The sequence below is a fragment of the Triturus cristatus genome, chromosome 1_2 (genome assembly GCF_964204655.1).
Source record: "Triturus cristatus chromosome 1_2, aTriCri1.1, whole genome shotgun sequence".
Classification (NCBI taxonomy): domain Eukaryota; kingdom Metazoa; phylum Chordata; class Amphibia; order Caudata; family Salamandridae; genus Triturus; species Triturus cristatus.
In genome coordinates, this window is record NC_140580.1 from 664,970,424 (window position 1) to 664,995,629 (window position 25,206).

At 43.1% G+C, this 25,206-nt stretch overlaps 1 protein-coding gene across 1 annotated transcript in view; it reads right to left on the reverse strand.

Annotated features, from left to right (window-relative positions):
• CHAT (choline O-acetyltransferase) overlaps positions 1 to 25,206 on the reverse strand; it is a 314,503-nt gene that overhangs the window by 180,923 nt on the left and 108,374 nt on the right. Inside the window, exon 5 of the mRNA XM_085615102.1 lies at positions 5,684 to 5,873. Coding sequence (XP_085471228.1) covers positions 5,684 to 5,873 — 190 coding nt within the window. The remainder of the gene's footprint in view (positions 1 to 5,683; positions 5,874 to 25,206) is intronic.

Below are 25,206 nucleotides of genomic sequence, written 5' to 3' on the forward strand. Positions count from 1 at the left end.
AGCGAGGCATCCAGGCTCTCATCTTGCTCATCCTGGATGTTGGGTGGCTTGAGGGGGTTGTTGATCTGTGCTGCACTTGGCCCGACTGCTCCATTCTGCATGTCATTGTTTTTTTGCCTATTTTCCTATTGGAGGTCGACTGATAGGCTATTTTTTCCAATAGAGACAATAAAACCTCACGTTGGGCTGACTAACGTGCCGCTAATGGGCAATTTTGTTGGTTTTCGCCCGCTTACGCCAGAATTCCTATCGCCATCACGCTAATGTTAGCGGCGGTTTTCGCCGCCGATCCCTGAAGCTATCACCATCTAGCGACATCTTGTAAATACGTCGCTAACATGGTGATAGTTTTCTGCGCCACGCAACGTTAAGAAAACTGCCGCTAACTGCTAACTAGCGTTAGCCGTAGTTATCGACAGTCCTTGTACATATGGCGCAGAGAGTTTTAGGAACCCAGTACATAAAGCTATTTAAGCATATAAGTTTAGCTTAATTTGAAAATTGCCTCTTCTATGAGTGTAAAACATTTTTTTTGGTGTTACAAAAATACAAATTGAAAATCGAAATTAATTATATGATCTTTGATTGTTTTGTAGTATCTGATGTTAAGGCAGACGTGCAAAATATTAACAAAGGTGAATGATGTGAATGTTTGATGAGACAGGAAGCGGGGAGAAGAATTTGTATATGAAATTTTGATATCTTTTTAGAAGTAATTATTGATGAGTTGGACAAATTGCTTGATGTTCTGGAACTAGAAAACTCATTGTTGTGTCACAGATGTTATGTATAGGAAGGTCACTGATTATTGCACATAGATAAATTGCCAGAAAAAAGGAATTTTCTGGCAATTTAGTGGTGTCTCGATTGAATGACTCCATGATTATTTAATTTTTTTAAACCAATTTTGACATTCCCAAAAGCTGATTTAACAGTTTAAAAAAGATTTACTCCCAAAGGTAATTTTTATGTGAGTAAATGTACCACCAGGGCTGAGGAGGGGTTGGGGAGTGTGTGATCCAAGACGAGAATTCCCTGAAAGTTTGTACGCACCCACAATCTTATACATTTATGGGTATTAACCATCTTCTTTCTGAGCTCCTCTCTCCATTCAAAACTTCACACATTCACTCCTATCCAGGAAGGTAAAGCAAATCAGTTTAAAAAGATGAATTGGGAACCGGAGAACCAGAGAATTGGTAGGTGTGTGGGGGGAAATATTTTTTGCATTAATGGAAAGGTATTCCTGTGTACATAACTGCACACTATGCATTTGTGCATATGGAAATGCCCCTGCATGTGAGTAAATCAGACTTTCCAGCATCTGTAAACCTATGAGTGATGACTGATGCTGTCTTTTTTCAGTACCTGTGCCATAATCCAAGCATACTTAAGATGACCTTGTAATGAGATGGCAGACAAGATGTAGGTGTGCTTTTTGTGTCACACTGGCTTTAAGATCAGCCACAGGTGCTTCAGCTGCTGATCTAGATACTGCTTAACAACCAGCCTGCAATATACATCATTTCACCTCTTCCATCTGAGTTTAAAATGACCATCCGGTAAATTATATCACACTTAGGCCCTGATTACAAGTGGGTTGATATTTTCTGACCCCTGTGTAAACCCTGTGTGCCAAAGGGTCAAATTACGAGTTAGGTGCTATTTAATGCATCTAGTAATTACTGAGTGCTTTAAATATCTCATCCTTTATTATCCTGCTGGACTTTAAAAGGGGAAATGTGAACAGTATTTACCATACTATGCAGATTCTCACTTGGCTACCTTTATTTACCACAACCTCTGTTTATCAGGCTTTCATCTGCACCATTGTGGGGCGAAATCTGTGATCTCTCCAAATTCTTACTAAACACACACGCATGGTGAAAAACACATTTCGGAACCTTACTTGAAAACAAAATCCTGTTAAATCCACTTTCCATTTCTCCTGAACTCCACAGCAGTCCTTAATGCTATGTCTGAGCACCTGAAGGACGTTTTGCCATGGCAACATTTCGCAGAACTTCTCCGCCATGCTGCTGTTCCACTAGAAGTTGAAATACAGTGAGTTCTCACAGTTGTATGCCATTATACCGGGCAGTTACGAGCTTTCACTGTGTTTAATTTTGCACACTTTAATATGTAGGTCTGTCATGGTAGCAACGATATAGTTGTCATCTGACAAATCCAAGACCTGCCTGGTGTGCTTTGTCTGAAAGGTGTATGCACATATACCTGGCTAATGCGTCTCAGTAATCCATCTGTCTCACAATCTATTAAAAAAAAATATTGAAACGATTTTCAACCTGCTAAATAACTTAGCCTGTTTTTCTGAAATCCATTACTTTTGACTGCTTACTGCTTGAATCAATTTAATCCATTGTTCCTTGGATTTTACTGATGTGGAAGCTGGTCGGGAAATTTTATGTGTTTAGGACCCTCTGCATAATCTTTTGTGCAAGAATTCCCTGATACTTAATAAGAACAAGTCTAAGGGCCTAATTAAGAGTTTGACGGTCCATGGGACCGCCAAACCTGCGGTGGAGGTGTGGTGGCAGTCGGGGTCCGCTGCACCAGCGGTCCGACCGCCACTTTAGGAGTACAGCGGTCGGACCTCCAGAGAACCGCTGCAACCACAAGGGATCCACAATCCCTGTCTGTGGCGTGTCAGTCTTGAGGACGCAATATGCTTGGTGGTGTCCTGCGGCATCATCAAGCATATTGCAAGTTTCCTCACTGCCAGTGGTCTCATGATTGTTCTCACGCCATGAAACTGCTGGTGATGAGGAAAAGCCCCCTCTACTATGCATGGGGGTGCATGCAGGAGGGCACATGTTGAGCCCCCCTGTTGCATGCACCACTGTTCCTCCACAGCATGGACTGCACAGTCACTGCCGTGCAGGAACGTGCATTAGCAGTCCCATGGCGGTACAGCTCTAAGGCTAACATAGGAGCCTTTGTGCTGCACTGCCGCGGGACTGCCACACCACCTGCCTGCCAGATCACAAAATTACTCATAATATTGCCGGTAGGCAGCGGTCTCGTTTGATGATAGGGGAGCGGGAAGGTGGCATGGTGGCCTGCTCTCACTCAGCCAAACTCATAATCGAGCCCTTAGTTACTCTGAGTTGGAACTAAGAAATGAATGGAAACTTTTTCTCTCTCTTTGGCCACTCTCATTGGTTGCCCCACCTGTGCCATCTCTAAAAGTGAAATCATTTAAATTGTGAATTTATGAAAACTTATCTTTCAATGACAAAATCAACTCTGTACCATCTTATTCTTTCATCTCTTGTACCATTGAGAAGATGGTTTACATTCATTTCTAAATTTGTCCACACCAAAGGTCCTAGTTACAAACTTAATTTCGTAGTCATTTAGCAGTACTGCAATAGTACTACTAAAATACTACAAATTACTATTCACAAAGCTATGAATGTAAATCTCCACCTCTCCTGTCTTTTCTATGGAGAGATCCTCATAGACCTGAGGTCAGAGGCTTTCTGACCGAGATCGTCGGTTTCAATTCCGACTGCCTAATTACAATCTAGGAGGTTGGAATGTAACCTGGCTGGTCATTCCTGCTGGATTCCTACAGTAGTCGAAGACTGGCCCGTAATCCAATGGACGATGCTTGGTTTCCCACAGGCTTTCAATGACTGGCTTTATAAAGCCTTTCAGAAAGCGAGGTTTGGGGTGCCCTAGCAAGTCTCCCTTCTTTTTGCGGCCTCCAGTTGGGGGCTGAGGGGGCACATTCATTCCTGCACCGTGTGGTAGACACCATGAGGTGTCTGCTACGCGGTGCAGGGATGAACACAATCTCTCATTTCTCTATGGGAGCTTGTGCTACAGCAGGTTTATGGTTGCAGCACAACTACCATAGGGAAATGGGAGTATGCAACCACACCATGTGCGGTCGCCTCGTGAATTTGGGGTCGGGACTTCCGACCGGAGGTTGGTCGGTCCCGATTCCGCAATTATGTCAGTCGAAGGCAACTTCGACTGACATCATAATCGACCCTTAGTGGTAAATGTTGATGGGATGAGGAGTAGTGGTTGAAAATGGGGTGCAGTTACTACAAAATAGGTGGGATTTTGGGAGGTGTAAAGTGAGGGTTAAGGAGGGGAATCGGGTGTTGCTATTCATAAAAAGCAGTTCTAGAGTGACTATAGCCAAAATAGGACAGAAAATAGTAGTAATTGTACTCTAGCTCCAGAGTTGGAGTAAGTACAGTGGGTAACTACTGGTACTGCAGCACCCTCCCATAGAAATCAATGGAGGTAGGGACTTAAAATAAAACCTCATTCGAAATGTTAAATTAAAATAAATTATTTAAATTATGTAAAAATATAAATACATTTTGTTCATATTTAAATAATTATCGAAGTATAAAACATAATTATTTAATTTTAAAACATTTGATTGATCTTTTTTAATTTAGAAATTGAATCTAATATTATTTTTTATCAAACTATAATTAAATTGCATTTCATTAATTCTATATATCACGTTTAATAATTATTAATACATCTTAAAATATTTTTTTTATTTTAGGCGGTAATTGTATTTTTAATTTAAACTTATGAAAAATATATTTATTTCATTTAACATATTTAGCTCAATTAAATGTTCAAAATAAAATCTAGTTAATAATGTTGCAGCATTTTTTTTATTTTGTATTACATTTACGATAAACATATACAATTAATTTACATTAACATTTAACAAAAATATTTATACTATTTTGTTCAAATTGAATATATACTTCTTTTTACTTTTCACTACACTTTTACCATAGGGAGATATCCACCACTGCTTTGATGCAAGAACATTTAATTGTTTTTACTTTAAAAGAAAGTTTTGTAAACACAAGGGAGATTTCCTACATTTGAGGCTATTTGGTGCATGTCATATTAGTTTGTAAGAATAACCGAGGACTCTAGCAATTATGGGAAACAAGTATTTCTTTCCTCTTTTTTTAATTTGATGCTCCTCTTCTCAACAGTCCGGTGGGCTTGGCGGATATATGCTGATCCATCCACTAATATGCGATATGCAATACAGATCTATATGCTAAAATGCAATGTACAATACAATATATAATGGGTTTGTGTGGTTGGCATTAGGAGATGTGTATGGATTATTCTTTTCCCTCTGTGCTACTCAAATAACTATTTAAAGTGCTGGAGAGTTGATTAACCTGTGTGGATGAACCTATGTTTAGGAAATTTAACAGAGCTTGTATTCGAAGAGGAAGCCTATGTAAACCTAAAACACAGGTGAACATGGACAGTGGGCTGGCTTTTTTGTGTCTGAAAAAGTACTATCTTACCTTGGGGGCTCCCACCGGAATTTCCTCCCTCTTGACTTAAAAGCTGAACTTGATCATCGCCTTTTCATGAAACATCTGAAACCTGGCTATTCCATCTAATTGCTAATTTCCCAGTTCATCCAAGTGCAAGTATGCCCCTTTTGTGGGAAGGAGTGCACTTTAAAATATATTTTAATCCATTCATTTATATGCACCATGTGTCATGTAATTTGAGCATTCATTCTTTAATGCGTCGCTTCATTCATTCAGCACATTTAGCGACTTACTCATTCATTCAATCATGTTATTGTGCCTTGGTTCGAGACATGGGAAACTGATCTTAATTGTAATAGAAAAAGAGATCAACCCACCTGGTTGTTACACGCAACAATCATGTGCTCAGGCTCAGGCATCACACAGCTGTCCTGGCTCTCTTGGGCCACTAATGTGTCTTGGGAGTGCCCCGGCAGGCGATAAGATGAGAAGAGGCCGTAGTATTGCTTCATGCAGAGTGGCTGACCGGACAGCTGTCCTCGGGCATAATCGATAGGGAGGGCATGCCTGAAATAAGAGAAAACAAAAATGACGCTCAAAGAAGGAACTTCAGAGTATCACATGTAAATCTATTCAAGAACAAGAGACCTTCGCAAAAAGGTGTCAAAAAGCTAGAATTGGTGGTAGTAACTCAATTGTATACAGTTTAACCTGGCCATGTTGGGTGGGACTCTGAGAACAATCCAAAGATCATATATATTGGCTTTTAGGTGCAGTGCCAGGCACAAAATAGGAACTCACAAAACACTGGAAATCAACAACAAATGCCCAAGGTCACGGTCACTCCAATCTCAAAAACAATAGGGAAAATGTTGGACGCTGGAGGGTTAGAATTGCCATTCACACAGGGGCCCCCAAAATACATTTGGCCCAGGGCCCCCCAAATCCTTAAGATGTCCCTGCTTCAGCATCAATCCTGTTAATACCATCCGTCCCTCACTTACGGTCCTTTAAACATAAACTGACCCTCAATCCACCATGCTAATCATCAGCTGTCGTCGAAACGAATGAGAATGTTTTCGTTGAGCTAGAAGAACATTCTTGTTGCTGACAGAACCACACTTAACACTTCTGTCAATAGGTGACCAGTTCTCGCTTTCTGGAATGTTCCACACTGGCCCCTGTGAGCGACCACCCCTTTAGTAGGTTGGAGTCCGACCTCATACCGATGTATGTGTATTGTTTCTACATAAATTATCCGGGCCTGCCATTCATCAGGCACCTGTCCCCCCAGGGTTTGCGTGTTCGACTGTCGCACGTGACACAGTAAGGGGGACATGCGGTGACCAATCAGAAGGCACCTGGGGTTCTAACGCATGCACCGACAAGAAATACCATCCCAGTTTATGATTTCATTGTACATGATGGCGCAACCACAGGGCGCCTGAAATTTTCTTGAAAAGCTGACAGTGTGTGACTTCCCCAGGCCTTTTTAGAACGACCCTTCGCATCTGTTCTGCTTACTCTTCGAATATTTTACATTAATAGCTCTTACACTTTCACATGCATCTGTCCAAGGCCTACTTTATGTTCACGAAGCAAAGACTATTTATATTGCAGGTCTAAGACGAAAGTGTTTTAGTTGATTTTTCTAAAAATCAGTTTCTCTAGCTAATGTTGCGCTTGCCTGCTCCTTTTTTGTTCCTCGCAGTTTTAATTGATTTTTGTATTGCTTCATTTGCGTCTTAGCAAAGAGTTGCTTGTGAATAGAAATTGTACTTTTTTCTGTAGCATAGTGAAACGTGCAGTGTCGAAAAGAGCGCGTGGTAAACAGACCCGGAATATCAATTCTCTTGGTAGAACTGCATAATCTGCATAAAATGGAAGCCTATGTCGGCGTCAGTAGCGAGAGGCTGTGTCGCGACCGGCTTTGGGAAAGTTGAGGCCAAAGGCAGTGAAGTCCCACCCAGAACCTTTACCTCCTCTTCCAACATATATAAAATTGTGAAATCTTCAAGAGAACAATGAGGGAGGTGTACTGGAAAGACTCTAATATGTGACGTATGAATAAAGTAGGATAGGTAGCAGGGTCCTGCAGGTGTGTGATTCAGGAACACAGGATAACATTTGGTGAGGGGAGCTCTGAGATGCAGTGAGGTGCTTCTCCCCAAAAAAGTAAACGGACCCGCTCTCCCAGAGTTATGAGGGTAAAATCAACAAAAATAACTTAAAAAGGCCTGGGGAGAGAGAGGGCGAGGCAATCATAGAACCAGAAACTAAGAAAGTAAGTACAGTGGATGGTGTTGAAGCAGGTAGAGATTTGAGCATACGATGGGGCCCTGGAAGCAGGGCCGGCTTTAGCGCTGTGGTGCCCGATGCAACAATCTTTTTTGGCATCCCTCCACCCCATGACCTCCCACTCGGATTCCCTCACTACCACCCTCATCTCTCCATAGCTCCTCTCTCACATACATTTAATTTGTTTTAAAGCGCTAGTAAAGGCTGGCTTTACTATTACTCAGATATACACATAAAATACAGACCTGTTCATTGCAGCGTGCGTATTAACCCTGTGTGCTACTTTATGGCGAGTTAATAACTGCCACTAGACAAAACTCTGATCTCTCTCTCTAGCAAGAATATTAATCACAAGAGGTATCCCGGCATCTTTACTGCTGCCTGGCAGCTGCCCCCCCCCCCCCCCCCCCTCCTGGTCAGTGCCCCCTCCAGGTCAGCGCCCAGTTCGGCCCACTCTAGTCGCACTGCACTAAAGCCGGCCCTGCCTGGAAGTCCTTATCCACCATTGTTACTTATGCTTCTGTTTAGAAGTTTAGATCCTGAGAGTCTTTGCCCAAGAATTGCTTGACGGCAACATGTGGTCATCAATGGCAGAAATAATATTTGTAACACTCTGGAAAAATAGATACAACTAAGCACATCATTTTGTTTCGGAGAGTCTCTGAACCATGCAAGGACCTATGAAATCATGGCACACCTGCCAAAGCTTTCCTCTTTTTACAAGTCTACCAGGAACCTTCATCAATAGCACTGTACAAAGTTGGCCAGAATATTTATAGAATATGTAAGCAATAGGGACAGTCCCTAGGAGTTCAGGGCCCATGATTCAGAAATACCAAAAATCCAGCTTGGGATTGGGAACAAATCATATGATCTTTGATATCTAAAAGATTAACTTTTAAAGAAAGCCTTGCACACTGGAATTGCATAAATGGGTGAAGCGATCAAGGTCCACCAATTCTGAGCGTCTCCTCATATTGTTTATGATGGTTATCTCCTCAAATTCTGGCCATAGATGTATCCTTTCACATACTCATCATATAGGTGTCTCTTCAAATTCTAATGATGCTGCCTCCATAGACAACTGGCAATAGATGTGTACCCTCACATGAAGCTATCCTTTGACAGCTTATGATTAAATGGACCACCTACTCTGCTGAACCCCTGTGACAATGGGTTAGGGGTTCCAGCACTTTTTTCGACTGTAGCTTCTCATTTCCAAATAATTAAATCCAGCAAATACAGAGGGCCACACCCTCCAACCATCATGGAATGGGATTTGCCCGGTCCCCATGGCCTCAGCACTATCGCAACTCCTATTTACAATTTTCATACTGCTCCAGCTAAACCAGATGACCTATGACAATGAAGTTCCAAACCGTGGCGTTTTACAGCTGGTCTAAGGACCAAAGGCTAGTCTGAGAAATTCGTCAAATATCTCAACCACATCCTCCATTCAATAAAAGCCAATTCTTCTCCTTGAACATACCTAAACTTGAAGAGCTCATTTCCAAGCGGAAACAGTGAGATGCCAACCCTCCTGTCTCCAGTGGCGTAACGAAACTTGAGGGGGCCCCCCTGCAAAGCACATGGAGGGGGCCCCCCTCCCCCGGCGGCATGGCCCACCATCTACCACTTTGCCCTACCACCCAGAAATCTAGCATATTTTGATTTGAAACCTCCAACATTTAAATGAAATGCCTCTATATTGTCTTTCTCTAAGTTCCAATGAGAAAGTGGGAAACACTCTTAACATACAAGCTATGCCATTTGTATCAATACTGTCAAAAGCAGATTATTTAACTGAGGTAGCAATCAGAACAATGCCAAGGAGTGATCCTATTGTCTCAGGAACTGCCTATGGCTGAAGAACAAAGAACAACTATGAAGGGTCTGAAATAGAATTGACAATACCTTGAAACTTTGAAAGACCAGCCCAAACCTGCAATTCCATAAAAACTCGACTGACAATATACATGAGAAGTACACAAGCTATAACTCAGTATCCTGCGAAAGTCAAGAGAAATAGATTGGTGAATTATCTGCATGCCACGCACTAGCGACTGTCAAGGGTTGTGCACGATAAAAACGTAAACTGAGGAAGCAATTTCAATCATAATCTCTTTATTAGTAAGCACTGCAAAACAGGCAGGCAAACAAGGCTGAGGAAGAAAACTGTTTGGATGCTTCAAAACATTGATGCAGATGTTTGTCTGTTTTAATTTATCATTTCTGTAGTGTAAACAATGCTAAATACAAGATTTAAGGTACACGTATTATAGACAAGTGCAAGCAACACCTTAAATAACACTGCATTTAGAATAAAAACAAACCATATCAGCAAGTACCTAATGACAATCTTTACAAACTGTAGTTAGTAAAGCAAAAGAATAAGTGCAAATACTTTCACAGTGCAAAATAAAGCAATCACTAGTCCAGCAATATACAAAAATCAAGCATGTTTTGTAAAACAATCCAACTTTCTTCTTGCATCAAGGTGAAAATACTTTCAAAGTGCATGGTAAAAACATGTCCAGCAGCTTCCCTCACAAGGACTGACCTGAACCACCAGACTGGGCCTTACTTCATAACAAACAGAGGCCTCAGACCTCAGTGTGTCAACACTGGCGGTATTTACAATTTACTAAGAGTATAGACACTTCTGCTAAATTACAGATTCACCATTGCCTCCAAATGGCTCTATCGTCACATGTGACACCGCCAGCCAGGCCTGGATTTTAAGCCAACAGCGCCTTGCATTCTGGGAGTTGTGCTGTGACCATCTAAGTAAGGGGTTAAACATTCCAGCATGCAAAGTGTTGTTGGATAAAAGCTATGAATGGACACGACATGGTGCCAATGCCATTTGGGAGCTATGTTTTATACAAGCACAAGGGGGTGTTTAATTTCCTCAACACAAGCTGCAGAAGTCTGGCATCAAATAGCAAACACGTTGTGCGGAGAACCCAGAAACGTGCTGTGTTTAGCCCCCGTTTATGGACCTGAGGTGTCCTTCTGTAAGAGACCCAGTGGTAAAAGCCCACAGTTGTCTCTAATGCCTGTTAGTGCCAAGCAGTGGTCGAAGTGGGGGAAAAAAGTAGGGAAACTGTGGGAGGAGAATCAGAGGGCGGGAATAACCAATGGATTGGGTCAGTGGGCAGAGTGAGAGGTGTGGCAGAAAGAGCAAAATACACCAATTTTTAGTATTCGTTTCCCATTTCACTAACCGGTTACAGCTTATTACATTATTTAATTTGACCAATAGATACACATGTTTATTTAAGGTTAAATATGTGTTATTGACGTTAAAATACATTCACAAAGTGGGATACGTTTCCAATCACAGAATGTCCCAAATATCCTTAAAAGTGGAATCGCAAGCCATTTGTCTCCCAGCCATGGAGTTTCTGTCATCAGCACTTCTCCTCCCGTTTTCCACAAGAGCAGTTCAAACATGACTGGCAAAATATTGTAGTTTGCAAATGTTTTCCACATAACTATGGCTTTATTTGCTACATAATACATAATCTGCTGCATAATCTGACGATTTTAACTAATAAATTGTTTATAGCTCAAACACATCGAAAGTTACTGAAAAATGTGACTTGTGCTGCTGTGAAGTGGAGGGCCCTTTGCAAAGGTTGACTGGTCACCTTTCGCATTGCTTCAGTTGTATGTTCCACTAGTACTAATAAGGAAAAATCTTTGCAGAGACTGTTAGCATGTGTACAAATTTCAAAATAATAAAGTATCAGAAAATGTACAGCACCACTAATACCAGTGTAGGGTGTCAGAGCACTTTACATCACACATATTACACAGAGACAATCATTCATGTGTGTAAATCACTGTGTAGGAAATGTACACAAGACAAAGGACTACAAAGTGTAGGAGTCACATGACAACCATACTAGTAGGCAGCATAGTTTAATAGTGATTGGTCTGCAGAAACACAAACTTAGAATTAAAAACATAATACCATGGTTGGGGGTTCTCTTTAATAATCAGAATTGATTTCTACCAAAATGAACCCTTTTTTGCAACATTAGGATAATCGAAGACTGGGGGAAAAAACATAACGCTCTAATTGATACCTTGGAGTTTGCATGCAGCTCTTAAATGACAGTTAATAGCTCACTGTTCTATGTTAGGATTTTAACATATTAACTGCAAGTAACAATAGGGTCTCTCTGACAAAAGCAGTGACCCACTGACCTATTCACATTATGTGCACTTTGTGAGCTGCATGGCACATGTTCTTAGCAGCATGCACATTACACCTCTGCCATTCCTTTTCATGAGTCAAACCTTCCACTAGACAAAACACCATCTCTCTCAACTAAGAACATTAATCACTGGAATTATCAAGACATTTTTATTGTTGCACAAAAATGTTGGAGGCCAGGAAGGAGGCAGCAAGTGCTTTTAAAACCATATTATACTTACAAACATGACGGCCCCACCTGAAGTTAGTGCCCGGTGCGGTCGCACTGCCCTAGAGCCACCCTGCTCAAGGGCCCTGTGACCTCAGTGACAGTCACCGCCACTCTATGGTGTGCTGCTTCATAGGTCTGTCCCCAAGACTGGAGGTGAACTTCATGGATAGTGGTGGACAGGCCTTCAAGGTTAATCCACACTTGGCACCACTAGGGTCCACCTGCTGATGCTAGGACACCAGGGCTTTTAAGATCTTGCGGCGCCTTCTAAGGTGTAGCGCAGGAATGTGCTCCCTCAGGAGAGCGGTCTGGGAGCCTGGTCATTAAGGCTGAACCTGGTTCACCAGTTCACTTCAGCAGTTCTGACCATAGAGCCACATCCTCTCCCCCACTGAACACCATACTGCCCCACTTAGAGAAACTTGCACTGCACTGACCTGGATGTGACTCAATTCTAATTACGCACTAGACAAGAGCATTATGTGGCCTAAAAAAATTGAACATCCTAGAAAAAGCAAACGCTCATAGGGAATGCAAGATTAAGTAAAGCATGTCAAATGTAAGCAGGAACAACATGGTTACCTTTTTTCTTTTACACTCATTAGTCTGGAATTAGTGAGTGCTTTTGCATGAAAAGGTAAGGCCATGACTACAGGGCCCGGAAGGGACCTGTTTCAGTGCCCATTTCTTATATCTTTTCAAAACAGAAGCAGTATGGTTTAAAAAGACCACATTCGGTAACACACAGTCGCTGTACACATTTTGGGGCATATTATCAAGGGCAATATCGCCGCTCTAGCGGCACTTTTTGCCGCTAAAGCGGCGATATTTTTATCACCCTATTAGCAACTTGTCGCTAACAGCTGTTAGCGACAGTTTACTGGCAATAGCGTCCGTTTTTTTTGCCACTTTGCATGTCAGCGATATTTATCGCTAATGACATGCAAAGTAGGCATTCCTCACTAAAACTAAATGGAAACAGTCGTAATCACAACTTCCCCCTATTATCAATGCCCGCGTTGCGATAAAAAAAGTTGTGCTAACTGCGATTATCGCTGGTTCCTAATGCCTGATTATAACCTGACTTATGTAAATATCAATGGGGAGGGAATGAGAAGCAGTGATCCATCCGGCTTCCAATGGTAATGCAAAAAATCAAGTACTGGGAGAATGGATCACTTGTCCTGTGTTATCAGGGTCTAAGATCTTAGCAGTCTGTGTAAGAAAACCCTCATATGAGTACACAGGTCGGTGGCGGTGTATCTTGATTCTCCGCCTTCGTGTACTGTCACAGCATCTTCATTGGGTTCCTTATTGTTAGTATGCTGTCCTCCACCTGGAGGTAGACCAACTGATACTACAGTAGCGTCCAGGTATCAAAAAAGGAGAGGGATGTGTAAAGTGCTCATAAGTGGTGAGGTTAAAACTCCCTACTCAACTCTAAAAACTGCAAAAAAACTTTAATGAGAACAAGAGTAGAGTGGGAAATTAAAATAAAAGTGATGTTATTATAGACAGAGTTAATAGTCTATTACATCAGTGGATGAGGTCTGTGGATAAGGTCAACATGTTTCAGCCTTCTAGTGTATTCTTGAGGCTTTTGTCAGGACCAAATAGTAAACAAAGGGGGCCCGTTCTGCCGCCTTTTTGGTGGGTGATCGGGTGACCACCACTTTGATAATTCTTTCAAAGAGTTATTGACTCTGTAATTTAAACAAAATGTAATTATAATTATTCTACCCTCTTTGCAGCATCGATAATACAGTGACCATTCGTCCTATATCATTGATGGGGTTGTGACAGTAATAATGTAGTCATTATCGTGCTTCTAATTGAACACTTCAAATAGGAAATTTACGCGCTAAAAACAACTGAGCAGTCAAGGAGAGACTGGCTTGTGAGCTACAAGAAGAGGAAAGTGATGAGATTCACTGTATATCTAAGTGAAGGTAACACTTGTGTGGTGTCACAATTTAGGAGTTCACATGCTTAGGCCCGAATAAGCAATCGGTCGTCACTGGTGGTTGAACAGTGCTTGTGGGGGTATATCTAGTTAAGTGGATTAGATGACAACAGTCCACTAATTCTCAATCTACATGTGTTAAGCCCTCTTATTTTTCGTCTTTAGTTAGAAGGCAAGAGCAATCTGTGTTTATCGTATTTTACGGAAGAGCGCATATTTGACTATCGAAACTAACAAATAAATAGATAATGCGCTTCAATCATTAGCGTCATAGTTAACTTACCTTACAGTCAATTTTTACGCCTGAGGCGTAACTGCAGTACCATTGGAGACTATAAGGACCAAGCTAGAGATCTGGAAATAAAACTACACCAACGTGATTACCCTGACCGAATTATCAAAAAGTGCCAAAAGAGAGCACGCAATCAAGCGAGGGAGAGTCTCCTTGAAGTAACACCAAAAACACCACCTGCAGATCTTCTAACATGTGTCACAACTTATAACACATCAAGCAACACTGTGAAGAAGATAATAAATCGCAACTGGAGGATTCTAACCTCAAACACCCTCCAATGGCCTAAACCAAGGTTTGCCAACAAAAGAACACGTAACCTGAAAGATCAGTTAGTACACACCAGGCCAGCTCCAATTAAGAAAAAAGAGAACATAACATCACTCTGGAACATGAGTCCCATCACGGGCCATTACCCATGTGGGTCATGTGTTGTATGCAAGCTCACAACAGCCACAAAAAAACTTGATTTGTTACCTAACTTCACATGGACCTTGAGATACCACACGAACTGCAATACCAGCCACGTGGTATACATGATCACCTGCCCATGCCAAAAAAGATACATTGGTATGACATGCCGTAAAGTCAAACTCCGCATAGGAGAACACAAGAGCAACGTGAATTGCAAGAGAGCAACAACAAAAATGAGCAAGCATTACATTGAGCACAACCACAGTTCAGAAGATCTCATGTGGGTAGTACTAGAAACCCTGTCAGCAACAACAAACAATGCTGAACGCATTCTATTCGAAAAAGAACAGCGTTGGGTACATCGCCTCAAAACAGATATTGAAGGATTGAATGATTTCATCCCTTGGCACACACTAGCGTGACCTCATGAATGAGACGATATAATCAGATGCCAATCCAAGAGAAGATGATAAAAATCTACATCACGTCATCACCTTCAAAAAAAGAAGTCTCAAAAAACACGTACTGAACAACAACCTTAGAAAAACTAAATAATACTCCCTTGAAAAAACATATTAACATCTGGAAAAAGCTTCTGCAAATAGACCTCGAAGCATTTCATCTCTCCTTTACCAAGCGATTACATTTATACAAATCACTCTTAAATGTATCGCATATTCAGGAACTATTGTTTCATAAATAATTAATTATTTTTCTAATTTGCTCTATGCTAACTTATACCTTGCACCATAGCGTTCTCTTTCAACAATGAAGACCTTTGCCAACCGCTCTGCCAACCACTTTGCCAACCAGATGCAGGAATGAGAGTCTCTCTTTAGTCTCTAACCCCAAACAGGTAAAAACGACCGGTACGCGGCCCCGCGTTAACCGGGACACGGAGATCAGAGTCAGCACAAGCACTGCGTGATGAAGAACCGGTAAGCCCTTGCTACTTGCTACCACGAGACAGAAGACTAACGCGGTAAGAGCACCCAACTAATTAACATTTAACCTTACAGGAACAGGTTTCTTGATCTCTGAAGTCCCGAGGAAGCTCATACAAGACATTGAGCAAGGTAATAGAGTGAATTACTATACGCATACTAATCTGGGAGTGTTAATCCTTGCAAATTGGCGGATACATGAATTGACTGTTTGTTTGGTTCAGGGGTAAATGTACGCGCCTCTTTATTCACGGTGAAGATACACTAGCAAAGTTAACTATGACGCTAATGATTGAAGCGCTTTATCTATTTATTTGTTAGTTTCGATAGTCAAATATGCGCTCTTCCGTAAAATACGATAAACACAGATTGCTCTTGCCTTCTAACTAAAGACGAAAAATAAGAGGGCTTAACACATGTAGATTGAGAATTAGTGGATTGTTGTCATCTAATCCACTTAACTAGATATACCCCCGCAAGCACTGTTCAACCACCAGTGACGACCGATTGCTTATTCGGGCCTAAGCATGTGAACTCCTAAATTGTGACACCACACAAGTGTTACCATCACTTAGATATACAGTGAATCTCATCACTTTCCTCTTCTTGTAGCTCACAAGCCAGTCTCTCCTTGACTGCTCAGTTGTTTTTAGCGCGTAAATTTCCTATTTGAAGTGTTCAATTAGAAGCACGATAATGACTACATTATTACTGTCACAACCCCATCAATGATATAGGACGAATGGTCACTGTATTATCGATGCTGCAAAGAGGGTAGAATAATTATAATTAAATTTTGTTTAAATTACAGAGTCAATAACTCTTTGAAAGAATTATCAAAGTGGTGGTCACCCGATCACACACCAAAAAGGCGGCAGAACGGGCCCCCTTTGTTTACTATTTGGTCCTGACGAAAGCCTCAAGAATACACTAGAAGGCTGAAACATGTTGACCTTATCCACAGACCTCATCCACTGATGTAATAGACTATTAACTCTGTCTATAATAACATCACTTTTATTTTAATTTCCCACTCTACTCTTGTTCTCATTAAAGTTTTTTGCAGTTTTTAGAGTTGAGTAGGGAGTTTTAACCTCACCACTTATGAGCACTTTACACATCCCTCTCCTTTTTTGATACCTGGACGCTACTGTAGTATCAGTTGGTCTACCTCCAGGTGGAGGACAGCATACTAACAATAAGGAACCCAATGAAGATGCTGTGACAGTACACGAAGGCGGAGAATCAAGATACACCGCCACCGACCTGTGTACTCATATGAGGGTTTTCTTACACAGACTGCTAAGATCTTAGACCCTGATAACACAGGACAAGTGATCCATTCTCCCAGTACTTGATTTTTGTATAACCTGACTTAGACATCTTTTCAACGGGAGGTGGATTGTCAGGTTGAGACCACCTTGGCTTATTACCAAGGATTTCACTATCGCAGGAATTTCATCACTGGATGTCCAGCGATGATCAGTTATTTCGCCGCTATTGCTGTTTTTTTTATCGTCTTGGAGATACGTGTTGTTAATAACGCGCTATCTCCGCGATAAAAACCAGCGATAGCCAGCGGTAAACAAATTGACGCTAAGCGCGCTTTGCGATATTTATTGCAAAGCATTGCTAATATGCCCCTTTGTTTTCCAATTCACCCATCAAGCAGGTATTTCAGTACCTCCAGGCAAGGTGCACTTTCTCACACAGGGAAAACAATGGTGTTCAAAGAGAGAGGAGAAAACAAAAGTATCACTTCACTGGCAAACACTGTAAAGTGGCACAAATGTGTTTAGGTGTAAATAAATCAATCTGGCCACCTTGCAACCACTCTGTCTTGCTTTAATTAGTTATTTATTTTTCACAATTGGAATGTTTTACTTCCCTCCACCTGCACTTGTGTCAGAAAAAGACAACCTTTCCAGCAAGAAAAAAAAACTCTTTTTTGGATCCATTTCACAGGGGAGCAAATAAACGAAAGGAGGAAAGAGAGGTTAATACCCGTTTCTTGAAGTCTCGGTTTTCACTGAGGAACGAGACAGAGAGAGGGGGAAGACTCGGAGGCCTAGAGGCCAGTCGCCGTGGCGTGTGAGCACAGTTTAATTTATAGGGACTTGGGGAGGCCGTGTGCGCAGGAGCACTATTTAATTTGCAAAGACTGAAGAGGCTTGCTTGCAGGCGCAGCCGTCTCCCTCGCTGAGAGTGAGGGGGCCCCTGGAGCGTGGGGCCCCCCGCACCGCAGGGGCTGCGGGGGCCTGTGTTACACCCCTGCCTGTCTCCCTGGATGCTGCCACGTCTGTGGTGTAGAAAGCAAGAAACCTTTTGTAAGTTATACCTCAGGCAATTGCTACTGGCAATGGTGCCATCTTCCAAATAGTCAAGCTTAGAAAGCTACTGCTTCTCCTATGCATGGGCCGCCAAGCAGAAAAATAAGGTCTCTGTTTCTAACCATGCTCGACTATTGTTACTTTGGCTATAAAGGATTTCAAGCAAAGACAACAAGCATTTGCAATGCAATAGGTCTCGCATTTACGCGAGTTCGAGCTATTCACATTACAAATAACAATGCCTTTTATTTTTGTTTTTGTTTATAAAACTTAAATAAAAGGCATTGTCATTTACAATGCCAATAGCTTAAACTCGCATAAATGCGAGACTTATTGCATTGCAGATGCCTGTTTATCTTAATGGTACTCCTACCACATAACTCAGCATCATTTGTGATCATATTAGCCATATACATATAGATTTCTTAATAGAAGAGTTTTCCAAAATATTTTTCAGGCACATATATACAAAACCAAACCACATAATATCGCACAATAATATACACACTTTTTACATTGTTTATCTCCTTTTGATCGACACCAAATTATTTTTGTACACTCCCCATATCTCAATTCACTCACTCCTTCAATCACCAAACAAGCACATTCTCACTTCAGCCACATTGAGGACCCCTAAAGATTTGGGGGCCCTCTTGCACAACAGGGACCTTCGTTAGGCCCATACGCCTAAGGTCGACACTAAAATAGTTTATTGAACACGCTTTTCTGAGCCCAACCACGAGACGGCGGTATAACACTCAGAATATGTTTATCACTGAGCGCTATTCTTATATCCATTTAACGATATTGGCAACCTCCCTTCCCCTACACCCACGTCACAGGTGCCTATTTGAGCAGACAGAACAACTAACTGCCTGGACCCAACGTCTTTTTTTCTGGCGGTCTGATTTAAGTGCTAGAAACTAGTAGAAAACCACAAGGTGCACAAGCTGTTGAGTTTGTTGGGAAAGAGAAGAGTCCCTTGGAAAATAATGGAAATGGGCCATGCAATGACCACAGGAGTTAGGAGCTATGCAAATAATCAGTAAGTGATCACCAACAGACTTCTAAGAGCAGGGACAACATCGGCCCCTTTTAGAGACTTCAGTTTGTTAGTTTTAAAAAGTGCGCCTTGAAGCTGATGATAGCAACGCTCAGTGCTGTATTAAAATAAGTATTAACCTCAGTGTTTTGAAAAAACAACATTCAAAACATGCAAGCTCCCAACAAAACGTAGCTAGGTAATCCCCAGCCAGCCAAAGTGTTGCATCCAAAGGGCACGTGTCAGATGAACAGTAACCACCCAGTAGAACAAGCAACACGGAGGGGAGCCCATGAGAGAGGGAACAACACAGAGAGAAAGCAACACGGAGGGGAGCCCATGAGGGGAGGGGAGCCCACGGGGGAGGGAACAACATTGAGAGAAAGCAACACGGAGGGGAGCCCACGAGGGAGGGAACAACATGGAGCAGGGTCAACGAGGCCCGCTAGTGAGAGACTCATGTGCTCAAGCTGTCGTCAGTGTGAAAAATATAGTGCGTCCTTCTCACGCCGCGAGTAAAGCATCCAGTCCCCCCTGTGCGCATCTTCTGTCCGTACGCGTGCACATCTGGAATCTATATTGATTCCAAAAGGCCCTCGCATGCCGAGTGCAGCGAATGCGCGCTGCTAACGCCAGGCGAGACCTAAAAACCTTGAAGCTGCCTGGGACTGAAAAAGTTCACCCACGTTACACTCGCTCCGATGTCTCTACACTGACTCTCAGTGAGCACAGGGCTATGTCTATGCTGCTGTGCACCATGTACAAAGCATACCGGAAGAAGGCATAGCCTACCTCCAGTCCTTATTGTTGTGCTATAACCTGAGAACTTAGATGCTATCTCATTTGGTCTTTAAAGTAATGGATTCATCTAAAATAAGGTTTGTTCCCGAGCATAGGTAAAGTCAAATTGTCCAGTGTAAGTGAAACAATCGACAAAATCAAGTCCAATCCTTTTGTGTGAGGATTTATCCTTTCTTTATTTCCTTAGTTGTCCTGATCACATATTCAACAGCATCACGCCAAAGGAGCATGCGGCCAACACGTGTTTCGTCTTAGGGTAATAAACCCCCACGACTTCCTCAGGGCTACAAATAAAGATAGAAAACCTTTTTTCAAATATAAAGAAATAGTCATACATCAATAGAGGTTGTACTTTCGTAATAGACCAAAGGAACGACCTTAAAAATCCGAAACTCCTCAGTGAGTACTCACCACAGAGTGTTGTGAGTGAAGTGAGTTGAGAAAATCCCATCACATAAGAATTGTGTAGAGAAATGTACATTTACATGGATTTCGGGTGGATTACTGTCCGCGCCGAGATAGGTAATATATATATTTTACCTCCTAGGTTCCGGAAACGCAGTAATAGTAATCCTTTGCCAATAGACATTTGCATCGTACTCGTTGACTGTGAATTTATCGTCACACTTATAGGGTGAGTGTTTTTATCCATTATATAAATTGCCCTTAGGGTTTTTATTTACGGTACCCCTATGTGGATTTGGGGTGACTATTTCGTCTCTTACGAGGGTCTCTCCTTTCTATCTCTTTATGTCTTACTTCAGGGTCACTACTGCTTACTTTACATTTCAATTAAGCTTCAATATCTAGAGACACATCTTGGGTGAGACCACCTCAACACACTTTTCTCACTTCTCTTATCAGGGTGCTTTCTTCCTGCTCTCTCCCTTTGGCCTCATACTTATGTTGAGATCCACAATTGAATGTACATTTCTCTACACAATTCTTATGTGATGGGATTTTCTCAACTCACTTCACAACACTCTGTGGTGAGTACTCACTGAGGAGTTTCGGATTTTTAAGGTCGTTCCTTTGGTCTATTACGAAAGTACAACCTCTATTGATGTATGACTATTTCTTTATATTTGAAAAAAGGTTTTCTATCTTTATTTGTAGCCCTGAGGAAGTCGTGGGGGTTTATTACCCTAAGACGAAACACGTGTTGGCCGCATGCTCCTTTGGCGTGATGCTGTTGAATATGTGATCAGGACAACTAAGGAAATAAAGAAAGGATAAATCCTCACACAAAAGGATTGGACTTGATTTTGTCGATTGTTTCACTTACACTGGACAATTTGACTTTACCTATGCTCGGGAACAAACCTTATTTTACATGTTTATCGTCAATTAATTTGTTTAATTGAAGATCTGGGGACTCTTTGTGGTTGCTTCCCCCTGTTCCCTTGAGCACTCTTTCTATGACCCTTTGATTTGTGATATACTTGATCTTTGATTTTGCGCAATTACAACCTAGCCACAACTTGTGCACTCAGTAATGGATTCATCGCTCTGGAACTTGCTTGACTTTTTGTTGCAATCCTGCCAAAATGTTTCTCCTTCAAGTGGAACTTAAACATCACACTCTATTGGCAAGACTTGGAGTGTAGACTTTTAAGGTGGACTACCCCATTCAAATGAGATATGCCCCCTTCACACTAGGATAACAGCTAGAGCGTTGGCTTTCATACAGTCTGGTACCTCACCGGATCCACTTCACCAGAACCTGCCACCAATATTAGGAACCTAATGTTATGTTATGTTATGTTATGTTAGTAGTTTTTATAAGGCGCGCAGCTGCCCCAGCCAAGGGGCGTCCCGGCGCCTGATCAGGTACCACAACACAACAAATCGATGCTGGGAAGGAAAAGGAGGGAATCAGTCAGTGGTTGTGAACACAAAAGTTTTTATGGCGCGCCTAAAGGAAGTAAGACTGTTCAAGGCTCGAATATGGACAGGGAGAGAATTCCATAATCCTGCCGCTAATACTCGAAAAGAGCGACCTCCCATCCTACTCAGTCTAAACCGTGTATTAACCGCCAGATGGAGAGATTCCGAACTAAGAGACCGCGTAGGAGCATAGGAGGAAACAAGCTTAGCAAGGGCTGGAGGGGAGGAAAGCTTCAAGATTTTAAATGTCAGGCAAAGAGCCTTGAATTTAATTCTCTGTCTGACCGGCAGCCAGTGGAGAGAGGTCAAAACTGCAGAGACAGAGTACTGTCTAGGCAGGCCAACGATGGCTCGCGCCACGGCATTCTGCACCCTTTGCAATCTAGTAGCCTCCGCCTGATTCACTCCAAGCAGCAGCGCACTCCCATAGTCCAGCCGAGAAAGAATGGAGGCTTGGACCACCAGTTGCCGAGTAGGGGGTCGAAGAATTTGAGGACCGGTCTCAGCCCTCGCAGAATACCATAGCAGGTAGCTGCAACCTTCTTCGTGTGGCTGGTGAAAGAGAGTGTGGGATCCAGCCAAACCCCCAAGTTCTTAACTTCGGCAGCTGGGATGGGAGTCACCCCCAATTCTGGAGGCCACCACTGGTCTCCCCAGAGCTCCGCCTGCTTTCCTAATATCAGGACCTCGGTTTTTTTGGCATTTAACTGCAAAGAGTTAGTTCGCATCCAATTTGCCACGGCTATGAGTCCTGCACGGAATCTGGGAGCGTTCACCTCGGGATCACCGCTGAGTGTCACCGCCAGCTGCGTGTCGTCGGCGTACGATGTCATGGTTAGGCCACATTGTCTGACAACTGCAGCCAGCGGTTTCACATATAGGTTGAACAGAGTGGGGCTCAACGCAGAGCCCTGCGGAACCCCCAGCCCCAGTGGATGGAAAGAGGACTGACAAGGTGGAATAGCTACTTTAAAAGACCGGTCTGAAAGGAAGGAGCGAAACCATTGGAGAGCAGTCCCCTCAATTCCCACTCCCTCCAAGCGCTGGATCAGAATGTCGTGAGACACCGTGTCAAACGCGGCGCTCAGATCTAACAAGAGGAGCGCCGCTGTCTGCCCAGCATCCAGCACCGTATGCAAGTGCTCGGTCATAAAGAGCAGTGCAGTTTCGGTGCTGTGTTGTGCACGAAATCCATTCTGGCTCTGGTCAAGAAGGTTATTTCGAGAAAGGTGGGCAGACAAGATGGAGTTCACGTGTGCCTCAGTAACCTTGGCGGTCCAGGGCAGGAGGGAGATGGGACGGTAGTTCTCTGGTAATAGGGGGTCAAGGTTAGGCTTCTTTAGAATTGGGCTGACCACTGCCTGCTTCCAGTAAGAAGGGACCACGCCCGATGCGAGCGAAAGATTGATCAAATCCAGTATAGGCTCACGACATAAGGAAGGAAGAAGTCTGAATAGCTATGGCTTCAACGGATCTAATGGAGAACCGGATTTAATTTTGAGGCTCAGAGTATCGAAAACCTCATCAGACATTCCTGGCAGGAAGGACAGGGTTTCGTGAACCGTAGCCATCACACCAGCTTGTTCAGCACCAGGCACAGATGACGTAAATCCTTGGTAGATCGCCTGCACTTTCTCCACGAAAAAGGATGCCAGACTTTCACAGTGAGAGTCCGTGCAGATTTCCACCGAGGTGGCCCGTTTCCCCATAAGGTCTTTAAGAGCCTTAAAAATTAATTTAGACGGATTGGGGCTATTCTAAAACTCGAAAGCATAGTATGCGGCCCGGGTTTGACAGATTGCCCTGTGATAGATTTTAAGCTGGGCAAAATACGAAGATTTCAAGGTGGGATCAAAGGATTTTCTCCACGTCCTCTCAGCTTGCCGGCACGTTCTCTTAAGCTCGGCAAGAGTGTCATTATACCATGGGCTGGGAACTTTAGAATGGCATTTCGACCAGCGCATCGGTATAAGAGAGTCGAGGGCGGCTAAGACCCAGTTACAAAACTGCTCATATCCTTGTTCCACATTCAGGAGATTGCCCAGGGGCTGCGCCTCCAGGATCTTATAAAACTCCTCCAGTTTGAGCTTGTGCCAATTTCTTTTAAGGATCAGTCTATCCACAGGTTTAAATTGTGGGTCATCTATAGGGCATGAAACTTTAACCAACAGATGGTCAGTCCAGCCTACCACCATCGGGTCAAAGACCCTAACCCGCTCCAGTGTGGAAAAGAAGGGGTCAAGGATATGACCTCCTATGTGGGTAGGGGAGGTAACTAGTTGGATCATTTGCATGGCTTCAAGGTCCGCTAGCAAGGTATTAATAGGTGCTGATGACCTCTGATCAAAATGGATATTGAGGTCACCTACGATGTTAAAATTGGCACATCTCGGAGCTAAAGAGCTGACCACGTCAGTAAGAGCGGCCTTGAAGACAGTGTCGTTCCCTGGCGGGCGGTAGATAAGCATACCGCTAAGTGTAAACTGATGACTGAAGGCTACCTTAAAGGAAGCGCTCTCACACGCTGGTAAGTCAAGAGCTTTCCATTCAGCCGGGAAGCAAGATTTTATTACCATAGCTATGCCGCCCCCTCTAGAAGTGCGGTTAAGAGTGAACACTGTGTAATTAGGAGGGAATGCCAGATTGATTATTGCAGTATCCGCATCCTGAAGCCAAGTCTCAGTGAGGAAGATGAGGTCAGGAGAGTCCTTTTCGATCATGTCACGTAAGGACTGATGGTGCTTGACCAACGATCTCACGTTCAGACTCCAGATGCGAAGTACACGCTCAGAGATCTTAGTACGTGTATTAGGGGCATTCCTTTCCACAGCGCGCACCCCAGGCGGGGTATCAAGTGACAAACTGCCACAGGCACAGTCATACGGACCCGACAATGGGTGCACATTATCATGAACACACACCGTGAGCTTCTCTCTAATAGAAAGCAGAGCGGCGCGATCGTACCTGAGCGTCCGGGTATTCTGCATGATGGTACGATGACTTACTGCCAATGTCCAGGCCCCGCTCCCGCTTCCTCGACGCGGACGAGCGCAGACGGGCAGGACTCTGGCACGACTCCGGCTAAGCGACGGCGTCCCACTGCGCGGACCCGCTGCGCGGGAGAGGACAACTTTAAGTAGGCGTCGCAATGAAGAGCTCGAGCGTCGGGACGCTCCAAGATGGCGCCCGCCTAAATCTCCACCAACCCAAGCCAAGATGGCGCCCACAAGAGTCCAACCCCGGGACCCGGACCCGCCAAACGGCGGTGCGCTTTCCAAAATTAAATGCAGGTAAGGGGACGAGTACCCAGGCAGAATAATAGTAAAAACAGGGGAGAATCCAAGAAAAAATAACGAAGATACAAAACTGGTTATTTTAAAAGCACAGCGCAATAACAGCGCGACCTGCACTAATGCAGCACCCAATGCACTAATGCAGCACCTAATCTCGTTAACTTTACTGAAAAATATCCCAGAGCCACTGCAAGTTGGCG